Raw genomic sequence first — 17,837 nt, forward strand, 5'->3', positions numbered from 1 at the left:
GGGTGTCCATTAAAAAGTGATAGAGGACACCTAGTAAAGGAGTTCTGGTGAAACTGACTGTTTACCGTTCGAAATTAATGAATAAATGTGCTGGCTACATCAGCTGTGAGTAACCATAGCAACAGGCAGTCAAAGTATCTATACGGACTATAAATCGAGCGGACTATAAATATCTCCAGTTGCTAAATAAACCGTCAGGCGTAACCAGGGAAACCAAGTTATTGTTTGTAAAAACTTTAGATTTCGCTTGTAAAACTAATTAAAATATAAACTGTTTTAAAAATGTGTTATTTGGCAAGTGACCATGGTATAAGCGGGTTAATGCCCTTCGAGGTGTCCATTGTCAGGTATTAATGGACTTCATAGCGCGTCGGACGGTTCACGCCTCGCCGTCGTCCATTAATACCTGTCAATGGACACCTATTCGGGCATTAACCCTTACATATTATATTATATTATATTATATTATATTATATTATATTATATTATATTATATTATATTATATTATATTATATTATATTATATTATACAATTTTAAAAGTCAAAACATAAAATGTACATTATCCAGTAGTATCCAAGGCTGTATATTTTACTATATTATATTATATTATATTATATTATATTATATTATATTATATTATATTATATTATACTATATTATATTATACTATATTATATTATATTATATTATAAAAAATGTAATCTATAATAATTCTGTATTTTTTTTATATATAACTTGTTTAGTTATATAGTTATAGTTTAGTTATAGTTTTTTTTAACGATAACTTATGCAAATATGTTAAAGTGCTAATAATGACCAGTGATTACAAATATACTAAGCATCTCTGATTTCAAAATGAAAATCTACTGAGCTGCCGTACCTTATTGATGGCCATTGACAGGAAGTGGTCGAGCAGGACACGGGCCTCTGACAGCGTGCACGAGCTGATCACAGCAGAGACGTCCACTGTATCTCCCTCCTCCTAAAGTGAAGAGCGGATAGAAAACGATTTTGAGCCAATGAATCAAACATTTCTGACCCACAAAACATTTTTCTCATCATAAAAAGGGTCTGCTGCTAGATTATTATTATTTTACTATATGTACTATCAGGGTATGCTACTGTGTGTCATCATTTCCTGTTTCTCACAAGTACCTTGGCCTCTTCCATCTGCATGATGTTGGCCTGGCAGTCGGCGATGCTGTCGTTGATGTAGTCGATGTTGGCGGTCAGCGACTCCATCTCTTCATTAAGAGAGACGACGGTCCTGTCGGCATCCGTGTCCTCGCTGGCGATCTTGTCCCTCTTTTTCGTCACCTTCTCTCTGCGTTTGGTCAGCTCCTCACGTTGCTGTACACAAAGAATGATTTGTCAATTAACCCAAACTCGAATTTGCTTAAAATGAAAATGAACCACAATACTTGAGTTTACAGTTTTTCCTCTAATTTACATTAACCATTTGTCCTAAGTTTTCATTGATAGGTATGAAAAAATTTATAATAAAAGGACATTTCTCAGTCACCTTAAGTAGGCGGATCATTTCGGTCTCCATGTTGGAGATGGTCATCCTCTGCATGATGATGTCACTAATGTGACGCTCTAGCGACTGCCATTTGGTCCGTGCTGTTCTTGTAAAGTACACTCCTCCTGTTCTCATCTGGTACCTTCTTCAATACAAATATCATAACCACGTCAGTCACTCAAATACTCATGAGCCAACCCATCTGAAATGAAACCTCGTAACAAGTTACCTCGTCCCGTTATAAGTCATGGCCCCGGTGGTTTGTGGTCGGGTGGGAGCCGTACGGGGTGAAGACTCCTGCAAAGGTTCTGGTAAACTGATCTTGCGGTTAACCTTGCCTGATGCTGGTCGCACTTGGCGTCTCAGAGCAGATATCTGATTCAAAGTAGTAGAAAAAAACTCATAAAAATAAAAAATCTTAATATTTTTTATCTAGGTGTTAAACTGTGAATGATTAAAGGGTTAATACACCCCAAAATTAAAATACTATCATCAATTACTCATGCTAATGTCAGTCCAATCTCATAAGACTCTGCTAAAACTATCTGAGAAGTTGAGTCTCTTAGGCTGTGTGTTCACCAAAGCGTTTTTAGCCCTCTGAAAACACCTTTCTGCGTGTACTTGAGAACGCTTCGGCGGTGCAGCGATTTGTTCAGTAGAGACGCTATATGTGCTATGATACGGAACTGTTACTAGTATCCGATTTCGCAAATAGTTTGTTTCTGAATATAAAAATGTCACCATAGTGTAACAATTCCACTCGTTTTGGATGAAGAGATGTGCTTGTTGCTGTCGTTTGTAATCGTTGTGCAAGCAGAATGTGACGACTGGTCGGTGTGGTATTTGTCCCGCCCCTCCTCCACTGTGATTGGACGGCTGGGTAAACAGTGACAGTAGCCGCGTTTCCATTACCCTTCAAATTTCACAAATTGAAATTGCGAATTAAAAATACGCCTAATGGGAACACGCCAATTTCGCAAAAACTCCCATATATCGCAAAAAGGTTTTTACGCTCGCATGAGGTGGTTTTTCAGGCAATTCGAACAAAGAATATTTCGCAAAACTGCAATGGAAACAGTTTTTTTTTTGGTATTTAGAGGTCATCTGGCGTACGTAAAAGTTGATCATTCTTTTAAGAAGGCGTGGTATGTTTGGACAGAAGATGATGCTTATCGTCTTATTAAACGAATTACGGGAATACTGGATTCTAAACAACAAAGAAATGCCACATTTTATCAAGACCTTGAAGCAGATAGGAGGGAGAAACACCCAGAAACACCTCATACGTGACGCTCTTAAGTATAAGGGTCTTTCCTTGCAATTAATGCTTGGATAACACACCTACGTCTCCTTCTATTAAAAATAATGGCGAGTGAGGTGGCTGCGATATACGTAAACCTACCAACATCCGTCGCCAAGATTTTTGGAATGATTTATCGTGAGATCCTTCAGTCACTTTGGTGCTTTTGCGCTCTGCACTTTCTTTTCTCTCGAGGCATCGACAACACAGCTGACACAGGAAAATACACGTGCTAGATGAGTTTTTGTTTTGTTTGTTTCTGGTCCCGCTTCGGATGCCACGATGCCATCAAGCGGTATCTCTGGTCGTAATCAGTCCTTCACTGACCAATCAGCGTTCATTAGCAGAATGCTAGCGTGTTATGGGCAACAACAACTCAACCTGTAAGAAATCGAAAGGACATAAGTACTCGTTCATTCAACTTTCGACCTATAACCCATGTTGAACTTGCAAAACCTACAATCAAATCTGAGATTTCTCAACGGCAATCGGGTGAAAGAGACAAATTTAGCCGTCTAGCCCCATAGACTCCCATTCATTTTGCACTCATGGGCGATCGCCCCCAGAGGAACTCTGGTGGAACTACAACCACAATTCGGTACAATAGGACTTAATAGGAAGTGCCAAGGCTCTCCGTAGACGGGCTCTGGTTTTACCCAAAGTTGAACATTCTTCAACTCTTAGCGACCGGTAAAAAACGACCAGTGCCTTGTTGCTAACGTTTTCAAAATACGACGCTTCCATTAAAAACAATTGGAAAAATACGCTAGCCTCGAGAAAAACAAACATACAAAAAAAAAAAAAAACGCTTTGGTGGACACACAGCCTAAATCCCTTCAACCAGCTACAGCCATCAAACCAGCGCTTTTGTAACAAAAATTCCCAAATAATCCAGGTTCTGTCACCTCCTCTGTCCTCCTGCGTAGAACAAGCTCCTGCTGTCTCTTTTGAGCCTCAAGCTGCCTCAGTTGGTGCTAAATGAGACAAGAAAGAGAAAACAAAAGGAGAGAATGAGCAGGGATTGTATCTGAGAATATCCCATAATTCTCTGGGGCTGTTCAGGGTACAGTGTGTCACCTCTTGTTTGCGCTGGTCTTTCTTAAGCGTGGCGATCTCTCGGTTGCGGCGGGTCTCTGAGACTCGGTTCCTCTCCTGTTGCTCCTTCATCTGTTTCATCAGACCAACCTGAACGCAACAGAGTCACCATGATAACAACGATTAGACACTACAGTACAGTGATGGTTGCCCGGATCAGCTTGAACAGCCCTTTAGTGTGAGCAATAGTAAAAATACACAAACGTACCTTGGTTTTCTTCATCTCAGTCACTTCCTGCTGTAGTTTCCTTAGCTGTTTCTCGTACTGTGACTGGTTCTTCAGCAGGCGTGCGTGCTCCTTCTGTGCCGACTGCAGTTTCTGCAACTCCTTGTTCATGGAGTTTAGCTTCTTCTCGTATTCTGATTTAATCTTCTTTGCTTTCTCCTCCGTACATGTCTCCACTGAGCCTGCATAGAAATGTGAAATCTTTCAACAGAAACGTTACGCTTCTACAGTTACGCTGCAGTGCCACTTACGCTGTGCTAACAGTTTGCTTTAAGAGTCCAGTGTGAAAAAGGCCTATAACTTTTTTTATAATTATTATTATTTGTGCATTCAAGCTGTTTCCAAAACAGACCAGAAGAGGGCAGTACAGATGTACTAAAAGACTGAGGTTGCAGGTGCATAATTTCATTTATACTATACTAGTCAAAAGTTGGGAATAATTATGATTTACTGTTTTTACTGTATTTTTGATCAAATAAACGCAGCCTTGGTGAGCATAAGAGGCCTATTTAAAAAAATCCTTATTGATTCCAAACGTTTGACAGGTAGTCATATTTTTGAAGTGCTCATTACTCGCATATTAGTATAAATGACTTAGTTATGCTTCCGTATGTGTGTATGAGTGTGTGTTGTACCCATGTTATGCAGTACGCGGTCTCTCTCCAGCTGTGTGTCCCTGATTTTGCTCTGCAGCATCATGAGTTTCTGCTCATACTGTTGTTTGAGCGTGTGCAGACGTCTCTGACTGTTCTCCAGTTCATCGATCAGCCGCTGTTTGATGGCGATCTCACATGTGATGTTGGCCAGATCTGCCTGGAAGTCCTCTGTCAACACACAAAATGCACAGAATGGAGGTTGTTTTTTATTCAGCAAGAACAAGAGTTGATCAAATAAAATAATTATTTAAAATTTAAAAATTATGTTTAAAATTAATAGTTTAATCAATTATATTTCATAAGGTGTATAGCAATCTAGACCGACAGAACATATTATAATAGCTTTAAATATACTGTGTATTATGTCTTAGTGAAAAATAAATATAACAAAATGTATTTGAAATGCATTTATTTTATGCTAAGTATACTACAAATACATTTATTTATGTATGTACTTAATTTAAATATCCTGCAAATGTACTTTTGGTATACTAAACTGATATACTTCTAAGTCAGCTAAACTGGAACAACTAATTTTGTTTAGTTATCCAGAAATAGTGCTGAGGTTCAACTAAAGATACAAATACGTATATTTGATTGTGCTAAAGTGGAATTATTGCAAGCATACTTTAAGTACACTTTAAATATCTTGTATTTAAAGACTGATATTATTATACAGAGATCATACTATCATTACTAATAGGGATATTAAACAAATTTTATATCACACGCTTAATATTAAATGTGTATTGTGCAATAAAGAAGTACTCCAAATAAAGTTGAATTATAATATGTCTATCAGGAAGTTTCAAGCAATTTGTCAGTAAATATGTTAATCAATTTTTACTATACTTAGTGTGAAATAAATGTATTTTAAATACATTTAAGTATAGTTTTTTTTTCCACTAGGGTGTCCATTATATTATTTTTATTCTTACATCAGGAGTGCTTAATTCAGAAAAGATTAATTCAGAAATAAAACATTTTTATTTTTTTTATTTAAAAAAAAAATCAAATGCAATTTTCTCCAAGACTTATTATGGAAGCTTGATTTTGCCACGGAATAAAGCAATTTAAAAGATAATTGCGATTTTTTTCTTAAAATTCTGACTTTTTTCTTGCAGTTGCGAGTTTATATCTCAGAATTGCAAGATATAAACTCACAGTTCAGAGAAATAAAGTCGCAATTCTGAGAAACTAAGTCAAAATTGCGAGAAATAAACTTGCAATCGCGCAAAGAAAAAAAAAATCTTTAACCTTTTTTTAAATTCCATAGCGGAAACAAGCTTCCATGACTTAAATTCTAAAAAAAAAAAAAAAAGACATGACCAATACAAATTAAAAGCAGGAATTTTACCTTTTTCCTCCAGCTCAGAGTCAGACTCATCAGAGCTATCCACTTCCATCTCATCCTCCTCTTCCTCACCCTCGGCTTCCTCACCTTCATCATGATCACTCACATCCTACAGAAGTATTGGGATTATTAGAAACAATGTTTTGCCTTGAAGGATCCCAGGGAGGGACAGTAAAGAAATAACAAATTTAAATCAGCATATCTTTTGAACACACAAGGGAGAGTTTAACTTACCATTTCTGGCTCTTCATTGGCTCTCTCGGAGGCCTCTTTATCCTGCTCGTTATCTGGCCCCTCCTCCTTTATGACACTGTATGACATAAGAAAAATATCATGAAATGTCAAATATAATAAAAGGCAAACCCCTTAGTTTCGCCATCTACCTAAAGACCTCATGGATTTGTTGACAATCACATTTACTTTGCAGTGTTAATTGCTATTGAAGGTGAGTCCAAAACTTCGATTTCATTGCGTCTTTAAATCACTAGATTCCAAGATCTGTTAATAACTGATTAAATCAGTCAGTGTTAGTGAATCAGTTGCGCTTTATTATTGGCTACTGTTAAACTCTGAAGCGACATCACATTTTTATCAAACATGAATATGAGTTGATTACACATCTTAAAGTTCTCTAGAATAAAACCCAACAGAATTAAAGAGCTTTGTTCCAAACCTTAGTGAGCTACATACCTAGACAGCATTTTAAGGCAACATAGAGTAGGTAGCACAACTATGCTGCATAACTATACTTCAAAGATACCACATTTATACCCAAATTTAAGGCAGCATCACTTCAAAGATAAGGCAATTCCAGATCCCACACTGTAATTTCTTTTCAGATTCAGACAAGACATCTATTTGTGTGTGCTATGTCATTTTATGCTTCGTTCATTAGCCTAGCAACATGCTAATCTGAGAAAATATCTACTACAACACTTCTATGTCACTCAAAGTTGACAAAAATCAATAAGAATAGCTCAATCTGATAACAAATGGACTATTATATTCTATTTTTGTACTTAGCCTACCATTGTTGTTGTTTTTAGTAACACATTGTTAGCTTAGCAACACGCTAACACCAAACTCTCGAGGAGTGCTATTTGGAGTTGCTGCATGTTTAAGGTAATTTACTTATGGGGCTCTCTTTCAACTAAGGTAGCTGACTACATAGACAACAGACAGCAAGGCAGCTCACTAGGTTTTGAAACTGATTCTAAACCTTTAAACCATTGACGTTTATCATGTTATATTAGAGAAAAGAAGAGGGAAGAGCAATGGGTCAAGTTTTCCAGGGTGCGGTGACTAAGGTTAGTGGAACAACAGCATTTAATGACATTCTCCAACCTGGCGTTCTCAAGATCTTCATGAGCACCTTCATCCATCTGCTGAAGTCTTCAAGAGTGAAGGGGTGAGGTGAGAGTAAGAGGAACCACAGTGCCAAAGATGATGCAGAGAAGAACACGTGAGGAACAGGAATACTTCCAAATTCATAAACTTTGAAGGTTTTTCTTTTGTTTTTTTTGAATAAAAGGATCTGATGTAAAAAAAAAAAAACTCCCCAGTATAGAGTCCATCAGGCATGACATAATGGGTTCTATTCTAATTTAAACTTCCAGGGAAATACGTTTTTTATTATTATTATTATTTTTAAATAAAGACAGAAATGGTTGGCTGAAGGAAGCATAGTGAAAGTGACAGAGCTTAATACAGCTTCAAAATTCAAGCTGTATTAATTTGTGAAAATTATCATGACTAACAAAACTTTTGTTGGTCACAGATCTTATTTTCTACAATAATCCAAAGGCCAAAAGAAAAATCCTACTGGATTTTTGTCAAGGGATCCAGGGTGATGCTAACTTCCGTGTTGGCCTACAAAAATACTTCACTCAGAATGCAGAATTACTGGTGAAGTACTACATTACCCACAATTCTATAGTGAGATCCACCAATCAGAGAAGCTATTGTTACCAAAGCAATAGAAATGACAAAACTGAGAGGATTTTTCAAACGTTTCCTATTGGGAGCAACTCATCAACAATGAAGATGCCCGTGAGGAAGCAGAGAAATTCTACACCATATTTTTGAGGCATACAGCAGACCAGAACAATCCCTGACACACCCTCCTTTGTCAAAGGAGAAAAAGGAAATCCGATTTTTATGTTCCTCAACTACACGAATAAGCATTAATGTCAGTAGCTTACCTCTTCTTTTTCTTCTTCTCCTTTTTCTTCAGTTTCTGTAGGTCTTTCTTTGCGATTTCAATGATGTCTGCGGCATCTTTTTCAGGTGCAAGGTGGCTGGCAGTAATGGAAGTCGGGCCGGCGTAAAATGAGGAGCGGGTGGAGGCGCGGGACAGGTTCTTCCGCAGGTTTTCATTCACAGCTTCACTCTCCAATAGCTTTGACCTGAAGACCACACAACACACAAACATTACACATACAGAGATGTTTAAGAACTTCTAAGATATGGGCGTACGGTGTTTGCATACATTACCTGAGCTCCTCAATCTCTTTGATGTAATTGTGGATCATGTTTCCTATCTCTTCACTTCCTTCACCTGCAAAAAGGTTTGGGTAAATAAATTGTTTTAGCCAAGTAATGAAATTTTTTGTTGGTTATGTAAAACCAGCACAAGGAAATAATCCACATTGTGTAGATGATTCACATTTTTGTTCTTTTTCACAAAAAATGGTCAGTAAAAGGAAGTGCTTAATCTCCATAATAAAAGTTGTCCACTTCAGAATATCAAACTAAATATTACATGAAGTTTTATTTTTTTGAGTATTCAACCCTGATACTAACCCGGTTTACAACCCTGTTACCAAAATTAGTCTGATAACAATTAAAACCAACTTATATGTATTTTCCGTTTTCTGATGGTAAACATTAAACAAACATAATAATTAAATTATTGTATTTAAAGAAAACAAAACAACAGAATGGGTAACAGATATGCTGTTTAGAACTACCTACTGAATAATAGTTATTGATACACTTATATTTCTCAACATTAAAAATATACATTTGATAATTTTTCTTAACACAATTTGGATACCACTGCAGTGGTTGAACATGACAAATGTAGTCAGTATTGTGAAAAAAAAAGCAATATTAGTAACTTCCCACCATGCTCCAGAAAGAGTCCAAATAATGTTACACTGGTAACAATTTACAATAAGGTTTCAAATGAAACATTAGTTAACTACATTAGTAAACATGAACTAACAATGAACAATACTTCTAATGCATTTATTAAAGTGAACTAATGTTACTCTTAAATGTGGGCGTTTACTCTTAAAATTAAATAAAAATCGTAGTAAAGAAAAAAGTCATTCAGAAAGCATCTTAACCCTTAAAAGAGGTCTTAAGGTCAAAATTGTTAGGAGTACGGACAAGGACTTTTAAGAGGCTTAAGAGTTTCTTTAGCAGAGGAGAAAATGGCAGAAAGATGAAGAGGGAGAAGAAATGCGTTGCAGACAATGGATGACAGTGAGTCAATAAGACGCTATAGATTAGATCGTGCAGGGATCATGTTTGTGACAGATCTTATTAGAGACACGCTAATATCTCTGACACAGCGCAGAAATGCCATAGCGCCAGAAATTAAAGCGATCACTACATTAAGATATTTGGGAACTGGAAAAATGCACCAATGCAGCATTGATGATTTGGGTCTGTCACAACCTTCTGTAAGCAGAGTGATCACACAAACAATTACAGCACTTTCAGAACCTCTTATTGTGTCGCAGTTCATTTCGTTTCCACTGGACGTTCCCACCTTGCAGGCTCAAAAAACTGCATTTATGAATATAGCAGGCTTTCCTGGTGCGCACAATGAGGGGGAATGAACCGTTAATAATTTGCGCTATAAGCTCCCACGTCTGCTTCTTGCCCCGTGCTGTGACACCCGGCCTGAATTTTCCTTTAAGGATGGCCTTGTGTTCATCCACTAACTGGGCTAACAGTAAACACTGTTCCTCTGTCCAGTCGAGCTTTCTCGTCCTTCTTGTTTTTGATTCCATGTTTGCTACATTAAAACCAACATTCAAACCACCACTTAAATCGACATGCCAGCAATCAGTGTATTTGGAAAGAGTGGAATGATTTTTATCATTCTAAGCCAATCAAATAACTTATAGGAAATTAACAGCATGGTAAATAAAAATTATTTATATTCATATATATATATATAATGTGTGTGTGAGTAGACCCTATACTTAAAATCACTCTTTTTTTCAGTAGCACCTCACTGCAGTACATGAGATCCAGTGGGCGGAGTTGGATCCAGATCTAAGGGGTGGAGATTGGTAGGTTTAGGGGTGGGTAGGTTTAGGTATATGTAAGGTGGGAGGAGTTGGATCTGGATCCAACTCCTCCCCCTGGATTTCGTGTTCTGCAGTGAGGACCATCTCCTTTTTTTCCCCTTCTTGGACAACCAACCAATCACAGTCTTCAAAAGATTGTGTAATACGTAGCAACGGGTTCAGCCCCGCCTCCTCACTAAAATGAAAGTTCTTGTCTTTTCCTTGCTCAGAGTTACTCTCAGATCGGCCCCGAATCACTCTTAAGCTTAGACTCTTACGTAGAAGTTTTTAAGCTAAATTAGGAGTTTTCTGAGAGGATTCTTAGAAGCTTTAAGAATACGGGCCCTGATATTTAATTTATGTCATTGTGGCCCTGTTTACACCTGGTATTAAGATGCGTTCTAGTCGACTGGATCACAAGCGGACGACGCTAAATACAGGTGTAAACAGGGTCTAAAACGTTTTGAGATTGTCCACTTTCCAGCACTTCCAGAGGTAGTCGAAACTCACTTTTTTTATTGCTTTCGCAGTGTAGACGCTCATGTGGTCGAATGTGTTCAAACAGCCACAAAAGACAAATTACAAACATTATAGGAAGAACGCTAACCAGGTGGGATTTAAACTTTGTCGGCTGAAGACCCGAGTTTGATTTGAGGATGAAAAACATACCAAACACAATGTTCTCTCACCATTCCAGATTTCAGTTTGTGTCTCCCTCGTCTACATGTGATCCGATCGACCAAAACGCATCTTAATAGCAGGTGTAAACAGGGCCTGTAAGTACCTGCTCTGGCGAGGGTCTGGTTGGCCTGGTCGCTCAGTAGCTGGGTGAGTCTGGCTCTCTGGGCGTCGATGGTTTCCTGCATTGCCTTCACTCGTACACGCAGGTTATTGTTTTCTGTCTGCAGCATGGAGTTCTCATGCACCATGTCATTGATGCTTTCCAATCCATCCTCGCCAACCATACGCTTGCCCTGTTTCAAAAAATACATACAATTTAACATATTATTGTTATTTTAAATTTGCTATACGTAGTTTAAAATTGTTACAAATAATAATTCTACTCATTTAAATTAGGAACACTAAGTTCCATTATAATATAATATAATATAATATAATATAATATAATATAATATAATATAATATTCACATAACATATTATAGTGAAATTCTGATACAAACTTGAAATAAATCTGTACTAAACATCGCAGCACAAACCGTCTTGTACTCCATGAGCTCGATTTGCAGACGGGCGATCTCTGTTCTCAGAGCGCTGATCTGTTGACTGGCCCGGTCCTGGTTCACCATCACTTTGTTCTTGATGTTGCGAGCGCGGTTGGCATATTTCAGCGTGTTCAGGGTCTCCATGAAGTCTCTGTCTGACGGACTGATGCAGGCGATCATCGTCGTCTGACTGGAGGTCACAAGACATTTGAAAAAAAACTGCAGAAATACTTGGATTAGGGCCTAATAAAATGTCTAAAAAAAAAAATGTACCTGTTTCCTCCAAGGGAATCTTGAAGCAGGCGAGTGAGTTTGGAGTCTCGGTAAGGCACATGTGAGGAGCGTTTGCTCCTGTCACCCAGAGCGCTGATCACATTGCCCAGAGCTAACTTTACCACCACAAAACAAAGCCAAAATTATTAGTTATCAGAGGCGATACCAGCCAAATGACTCACATTAAAAGAATCGTTCATTCAGAAATAAATATAGTAATTTTACTCGCGATCATATTGTTTCAAACCTGCATGCTATTATTTTGTTTTATGGAAACACAAAAGTACAATTGCTACATGGCTCTTTCTTTTCAATGGCACATCAAGCTCCAGAATACATAAATGTTTCAAAAATACACTATAAATTCTGATAAACTTTCAGCAAGACATGCATAAAGATTCTTATACATTTGTGTTTCACAGAAAAAAAGAACAGCCTTCAGTTTAACGCAACACGATTAATCAAAATAAAACTGAAATATAAGCGATAAGGCTTAGTCCGATTATTAAATCGCAATGGCACTTCAAAATAAAAGTTGATGGTTGAGGATGGTTTAAAGTCCCCATGAAATCAAAAATTGACCCTATTTACTTTGTTAGCGCATATTACTAGTCTTGTGGTGAACAATTAATCCGTGCAAGAAAATATTTAAAAAAAATTTTTTTTTACCATGGTAATCTTTAATCAAAATCTGAAAATGCCCCTCCCCTCTGCATTGGAGGACCTTCTCTGATGACGTAGGTTTGAGGAATTGGTTTGGGCAACGCTTAACCACTCCCCTCAAACCGTTAGTCTGCTATGAGCAGAGATGGAGAGGAGGAGCGCTAGAGTAAAACCCTGCCCTCTGTTCAATATTCCTTTTCACTGGGAAATACGTCATAACACTGGAGAAAAGTCGTTTGCAACTTCCGGTTCACGGGGACTTTAACATTTAAAAATGAAGAAGTGAAGACAATATTATAATATTTTTCTTAAATACCCATTCATTTTACAGTAAAATATAACAAAAGTAATATTTTTGATGTTTTTATGATTATTATTATTATAAATATTTTATAATATTATATCACAATCACATTTTTTATCAGAAAAATCACAATTCGATTCATGCCTCAATTCATGCAGCCCTACTTCAGGTTTCATACAACAGCAGGGTAAGTCAATAAGATGATTTCTTTTCATAAATCATTCTTTTAATGACATGTTTGTTCTCTGAAAGCCACCAGGTGGCAGTGGATTTGAATGGATGTAATGTGGAATATCAAGCTTCCCACGTGTCTTTATTGCCAGATTCTAGCTCTCTGAATTTTACTAATACTGTATATCAGTACAGTTCCCAGAGATACTTTATAATAATTCAATACCCAAATCATTCTATCCTTTAATATGGTTTTGTAGCAAAACTAGATATGACTAAACACAGAAAAGGTTATTAAGCGATTTTATCATACTGAAATCATGTTAACAAGCATATTGTTTAGGTCTTGTAGCAATACTCTGAGAAACTGTGAGTATTTTATTCTTTATGCCACTTTAACTTCTGTTCTTACCAGTCCACAGTTGATAGAGATGCCCTCTTTGGCCCGGTCCCCTGTGGCCCCTGTTCTCTTCAGTCGCTCAGAGCCGGCTAAATCCACAAAGTGAAACTTAGCCGTTAGCGTCTCAAACTCATTCATCTCTGTGGAGCCATTCACCAGTCTGTTATCGCTCTCTGCGTCCTGGAAAAGCGACATAAAATGAAAAACTGAATGATGTACTGCGCAGTTAGAGTATATTATTATAGCTTTTAACAGAGTTTTACTAGGTTGTCATCATTGAAATGAATATGACTAAGTGAAATAACTGAATAGCACAAGAAACACTCTGGGCCCTATTTTAACGATCTGAAACGCAAGTATCAAGCGCGAAATGCAAGTAACTTTGTGGGCGGGTCTTGGGCGCTGTTGCTATTATTCCGGCGGGATAAATGACTATTGCGCCCGACGCAAATCTAAAATGGGTTGGTCTGAAGTAGCTTCATTACTCATAGGTGTGGTTTGGGCTTAACGTGAAATAAACCAATCAGAGAGACATCTCACATTGCCTTTAAGAGCAGGCGCGCTTGTTCCATGGTGGATTGCTATTATAAAGGCGGATTTGCCAGGCGGACGCCAGGAGGGCTTCACAGCCGAGGAGAACGACGTTCTCGTCAGGGCCGTAAAACACAGAGAAGTGACATTGGGGATGGAGAAACCCACCCAAATTAACTTCGGTTAAACAGGCGTATAATAATTTGGGTAAATGTGTAAGCTGGATTTATGCCTATCTTCATGGACACATCAATGATTTCCCTGAGGTGTTAATATTTTTCCTTGTAATAATGTATGATTTGCAAAAATGAAAACTGCTGCTTCTGTGTAGATGAGAGAATCAAAGTGTATGCGCGTTGTGCACACGCTACATTGATTATGGCCAAGAATGCGCCCTTAAAATAGCATATGAATATCATGCGCAACGTGCCACTGACTTTAGACTAGGTTTTTCCTGGTCAGTGGCGGAATTGTTTTCTAAACCTGCAAAATAGCATCAGGGAAAGTTTTTAGCCGAAACACGCCTCCTCTTTTTGCTGAACCGCCCCGGGGAGCGCAAGTTCATTCCCTAGTTTACCGACGTGCGTCTGTGGAGGGAAAAGTCTGCTGTGCGCGGGTGAAAAATAGGAATGATACATGCGTCGGTGTACAAAGTCATTTGCGCTGGGTGCAAGATAGGGCCCTCTGTGTGCTGAGAGTGATCAGAGTTGAACAGCTGAGAGAAAGTTTTCCAGCAGTGGGAGATTTGACAACCTACATTGTCTGAGGCACAGACGCGAACTTGGCACAGGTGGATGGTGAAGATGGCATGGGAGCGTGAGCTCTGGACATTCATCTGAGTGCTGGCGGTGGTGCGGGACAGAGCGCCCAATTTGAGACACTGCAGCATCTGAAAGAGATAGAGAAGAGAATCAGGTAATCGACACTGAGATAACTCAGCTATTGTAATGCAGAAACAATGTAGCATAACATTCATTGATGAACCAAAAAAATGTAAATACCTGATCAACTTTTTAAAATAAAGATTGATTTTTATTTTTATAGAAATAATAATATAATTGACTATACTACTATATAAACAATATAACTGTTTTCATATTGTAATTAAAAACAGACAAGCTTTATTTTATATTAATAAAAAATATGATCATAGATTTCTAATGTTTTTTTTTTTCAAAAAGACTAACTTGAAAACAATGTATTTTTGTTTTATTAAAAAAAAAACAGAATAACTTAAAAACTAGTTAAAAATTTCAAAATAAAAAAGTTGTATTTTTATAAAATGTAAATAAACTATTAAAAAAAAAACTAAAGATGGTTTTGTATTAAAAAGGACAAAAAAGTAAATAAATAATAATTTCCTAATAAACAGACATTTCATTTTATAAACAAATCTGAAAAAAACTTTTAAATTTGTTTTAAAATGAACATGTATAAATAAAGATACAAAATAAAAATACATAAAAAGTATAACTAGAAAGTAAAGTTCATTGAGACAAACTTTTATGCTGGCTTGACAAAGCCTTGTCTGAAAGTTTTATAAGCTTCCTAACATGATTTATCATGTTGTTTGCATGTCTTAATATGTGTCTAGCATTATTTTATATTTTGCTAACATGTTTTAATACATTGCTAGCATGAATTATCATGTTACTAGCTTGTCTTACCAAAACACTAACATGTTGATAAATGCTAGCATGTCTTAACACATTGCTAGAATGTTTAAGCATATTGCTAGCATGTTTTAACATGTTCCAAGCATAAATTAGCATGTTGCTAACATGATTTAGCACAATGCTAGCAAGTCTATGGTCAAAGCTAGTTTTTAGGCGTTGCTAGTAATAGATACTTGGTGGATGAAGCTTAAATACTCAATTAGGGTTATTGTATAAAAGTTTTGAACCCCTCAATGAAAGTCTATGGGACTTTTTCGTAGTTTTGATAGTCAAGTTTAAAGTTACACTGTGTAGGATTTTCTCCCATCTAGGGGTGAAATTGTATATAACTACCAACTGAATATTACTTTCTAGCCCCTCCCATTCCGAGGGCGTTTTAACTCCTACGGTGGCCGTATTATTTCAAATCTGCCGGCAGTCATGAGTAATCTCCCCGTCGCATTCGTCACGGTGCCACTGAGTGTAAAAACGCGAAAGGCGAAGCTTGAATTTCCAGGTATGTCCCTCTTTGGCTAATGTATTTTCAAGATGGAGGCGCAACATGGCTGCCGCCATTCGAGCGACTCGCTCGTATGTATTCTAAATGGCAGATTCTACGCTTACGAGAATACTTGATTAGTTGGTAGAAGTAATTACACATTAATGAGCACATATAATTTTGAAAGAACAAAGTGTTTTTTGCTAAGAATCAACTTAAAAAATTACACAGTGTAGCTTTAAGGTCAGTTTAAAATCGCAAGTCGTATCAGTTAGAAAACATATAGCAACCCAAATGAGAACAGTCTGAAGATCTGACCTGAGTTTGGTGGTTGTAGCTTTAAAGCACTAAGAGGAGATACTATTTAAATTTAGTCTAAGAAGAAGAAGCTTAAATAGAAGATAATTTGTCAAGCCAACATAATGATTATAAATAAAGACAGCAGTTTATTTTGAAGGGAAAAACCTGTGTGCTTTTAAAATCAATTTGAGCAAGTACAGAAAGGCTCAAGACATGTCTGCAAACCCTAGTAGAAAGCCAACCTCTGCTTCTGAGCTAACGGTTCGTGTTGTGACTCCCACTGTGTAAATTCCTCCATTGGCATCTTCATGGATCTTAATGTGGGATTTCTGCTTGCGGGCCTCGGCATCTCGAGTCGAATCAAACAGGTCCAGCACCTCCTCATTGTACAACTATGAAACAAAACACTCCACCTGAGACAGCTATAAACATGCAGGAGTGGTTATGTAATTAATTAGCCAAGTTCAGACATGCATGCTAAAATCTCTAATGCCTGCCAATGGTACGACAGGCGTGTTATTTGTGGTGCGCTGTCAACACCACCCTTTGCATGCCGACATGATGGCAGCTCTGCTACACCTATCAGAGTATAATTTTAAACCTCAGTGCTGATATGGAGTGATAACTCAACATCTTCACTTCCATTAACACCAGAAATAACACGTCTGTCAGTCGTAAGATTGCTATTTTCCAGAGCTTAGATGAAACTAGACCACAAGAGAACAGTGGAGGTTGTTATTCACCTCTAAGAACTGGGCGTTGATCTTAAACTCGGGTACGGGTCGCCCTTGTTCTGTGGCGGCCTGTCTGCGCTCCTCGATACCCCTAAAGAGGTGGCCGACCGCCCGTGGTATAATTCCCAACTCCTCATCAGTCACGATGTTCACGTCAAAGCCCGTGCCCATGGTGTACGTCTTTCCCGAACCAGTCTGAAAAGATTCAGGAGGAGGTTAGATAACACAAGACCAATCAAACAGAAGATATTGTTATCAACTTTTGGTGTGTTTTGAAGTTTCTCCTTAAGCATTAAAGAATATTTCAGATCATTTTCAACTAAAACCATGGAGCATCAACTGCGATATACATGCAATGACCATATACATGCTTTCAACTACCCCCAAAAAATAATAAAATAAATTGACTTCCCTCAGTTTGTACAAATCAACAAGAAAAAAAGCTTGTATTACAAAAAAAAAAAAAAAAATTACAAGAGTAGACAAATATATATACTACAAAAGTAATTGACTCAGTAATTCCTCAGTTTGTCGAAACATAATTTATTTATTTTTTACAGTAATGCAGTTACAATGGAAGTCAATGGGGCAAGAGTTACGAAGAAGTTAAACAGAAAAATGTGA

At 37.4% G+C, this 17,837-nt stretch overlaps 1 protein-coding gene across 4 annotated transcripts in view; it reads right to left on the reverse strand.

Moving 5' to 3' along the window:
* Positions 1-17,837, reverse strand: part of LOC307156851 (kinesin-like protein KIF21A) — a 54,853-nt gene that overhangs the window by 14,985 nt on the left and 22,031 nt on the right. For 2 of the 4 annotated variants that reach the window (XM_079868530.1, XM_079868529.1), the window contains exons 3-22: positions 17,223-17,408; positions 16,722-16,871; positions 14,783-14,914; positions 13,507-13,674; positions 11,957-12,072; positions 11,678-11,873; positions 11,244-11,433; positions 8,649-8,712; positions 8,357-8,560; positions 7,500-7,547; positions 6,390-6,465; positions 6,159-6,264; positions 4,781-4,969; positions 4,128-4,327; positions 3,902-4,009; positions 3,730-3,798; positions 1,754-1,899; positions 1,525-1,669; positions 1,158-1,352; positions 883-984 (exon numbers count right to left, since the gene is read on the reverse strand). In XM_079868530.1, the coding sequence (XP_079724656.1) occupies positions 883-984; positions 1,158-1,352; positions 1,525-1,669; positions 1,754-1,899; positions 3,730-3,798; positions 3,902-4,009; positions 4,128-4,327; positions 4,781-4,969; positions 6,159-6,264; positions 6,390-6,465; positions 7,500-7,547; positions 8,357-8,560; positions 8,649-8,712; positions 11,244-11,433; positions 11,678-11,873; positions 11,957-12,072; positions 13,507-13,674; positions 14,783-14,914; positions 16,722-16,871; positions 17,223-17,408 (2,790 nt within the window). The remainder of the gene's footprint in view (positions 1-882; positions 985-1,157; positions 1,353-1,524; positions 1,670-1,753; positions 1,900-3,729; positions 3,799-3,901; positions 4,010-4,127; positions 4,328-4,780; positions 4,970-6,158; positions 6,265-6,389; positions 6,466-7,499; positions 7,548-8,356; positions 8,561-8,648; positions 8,713-11,243; positions 11,434-11,677; positions 11,874-11,956; positions 12,073-13,506; positions 13,675-14,782; positions 14,915-16,721; positions 16,872-17,222; positions 17,409-17,837) is intronic. The other 2 variants (XM_079868531.1, XM_079868532.1) reach the window with 1 other exon arrangement.

Source organism: Squalius cephalus, assembly GCF_949319135.1.
Source record: "Squalius cephalus genome assembly, chromosome: 4".
NCBI lineage: Eukaryota > Metazoa > Chordata > Actinopteri > Cypriniformes > Leuciscidae > Squalius > Squalius cephalus.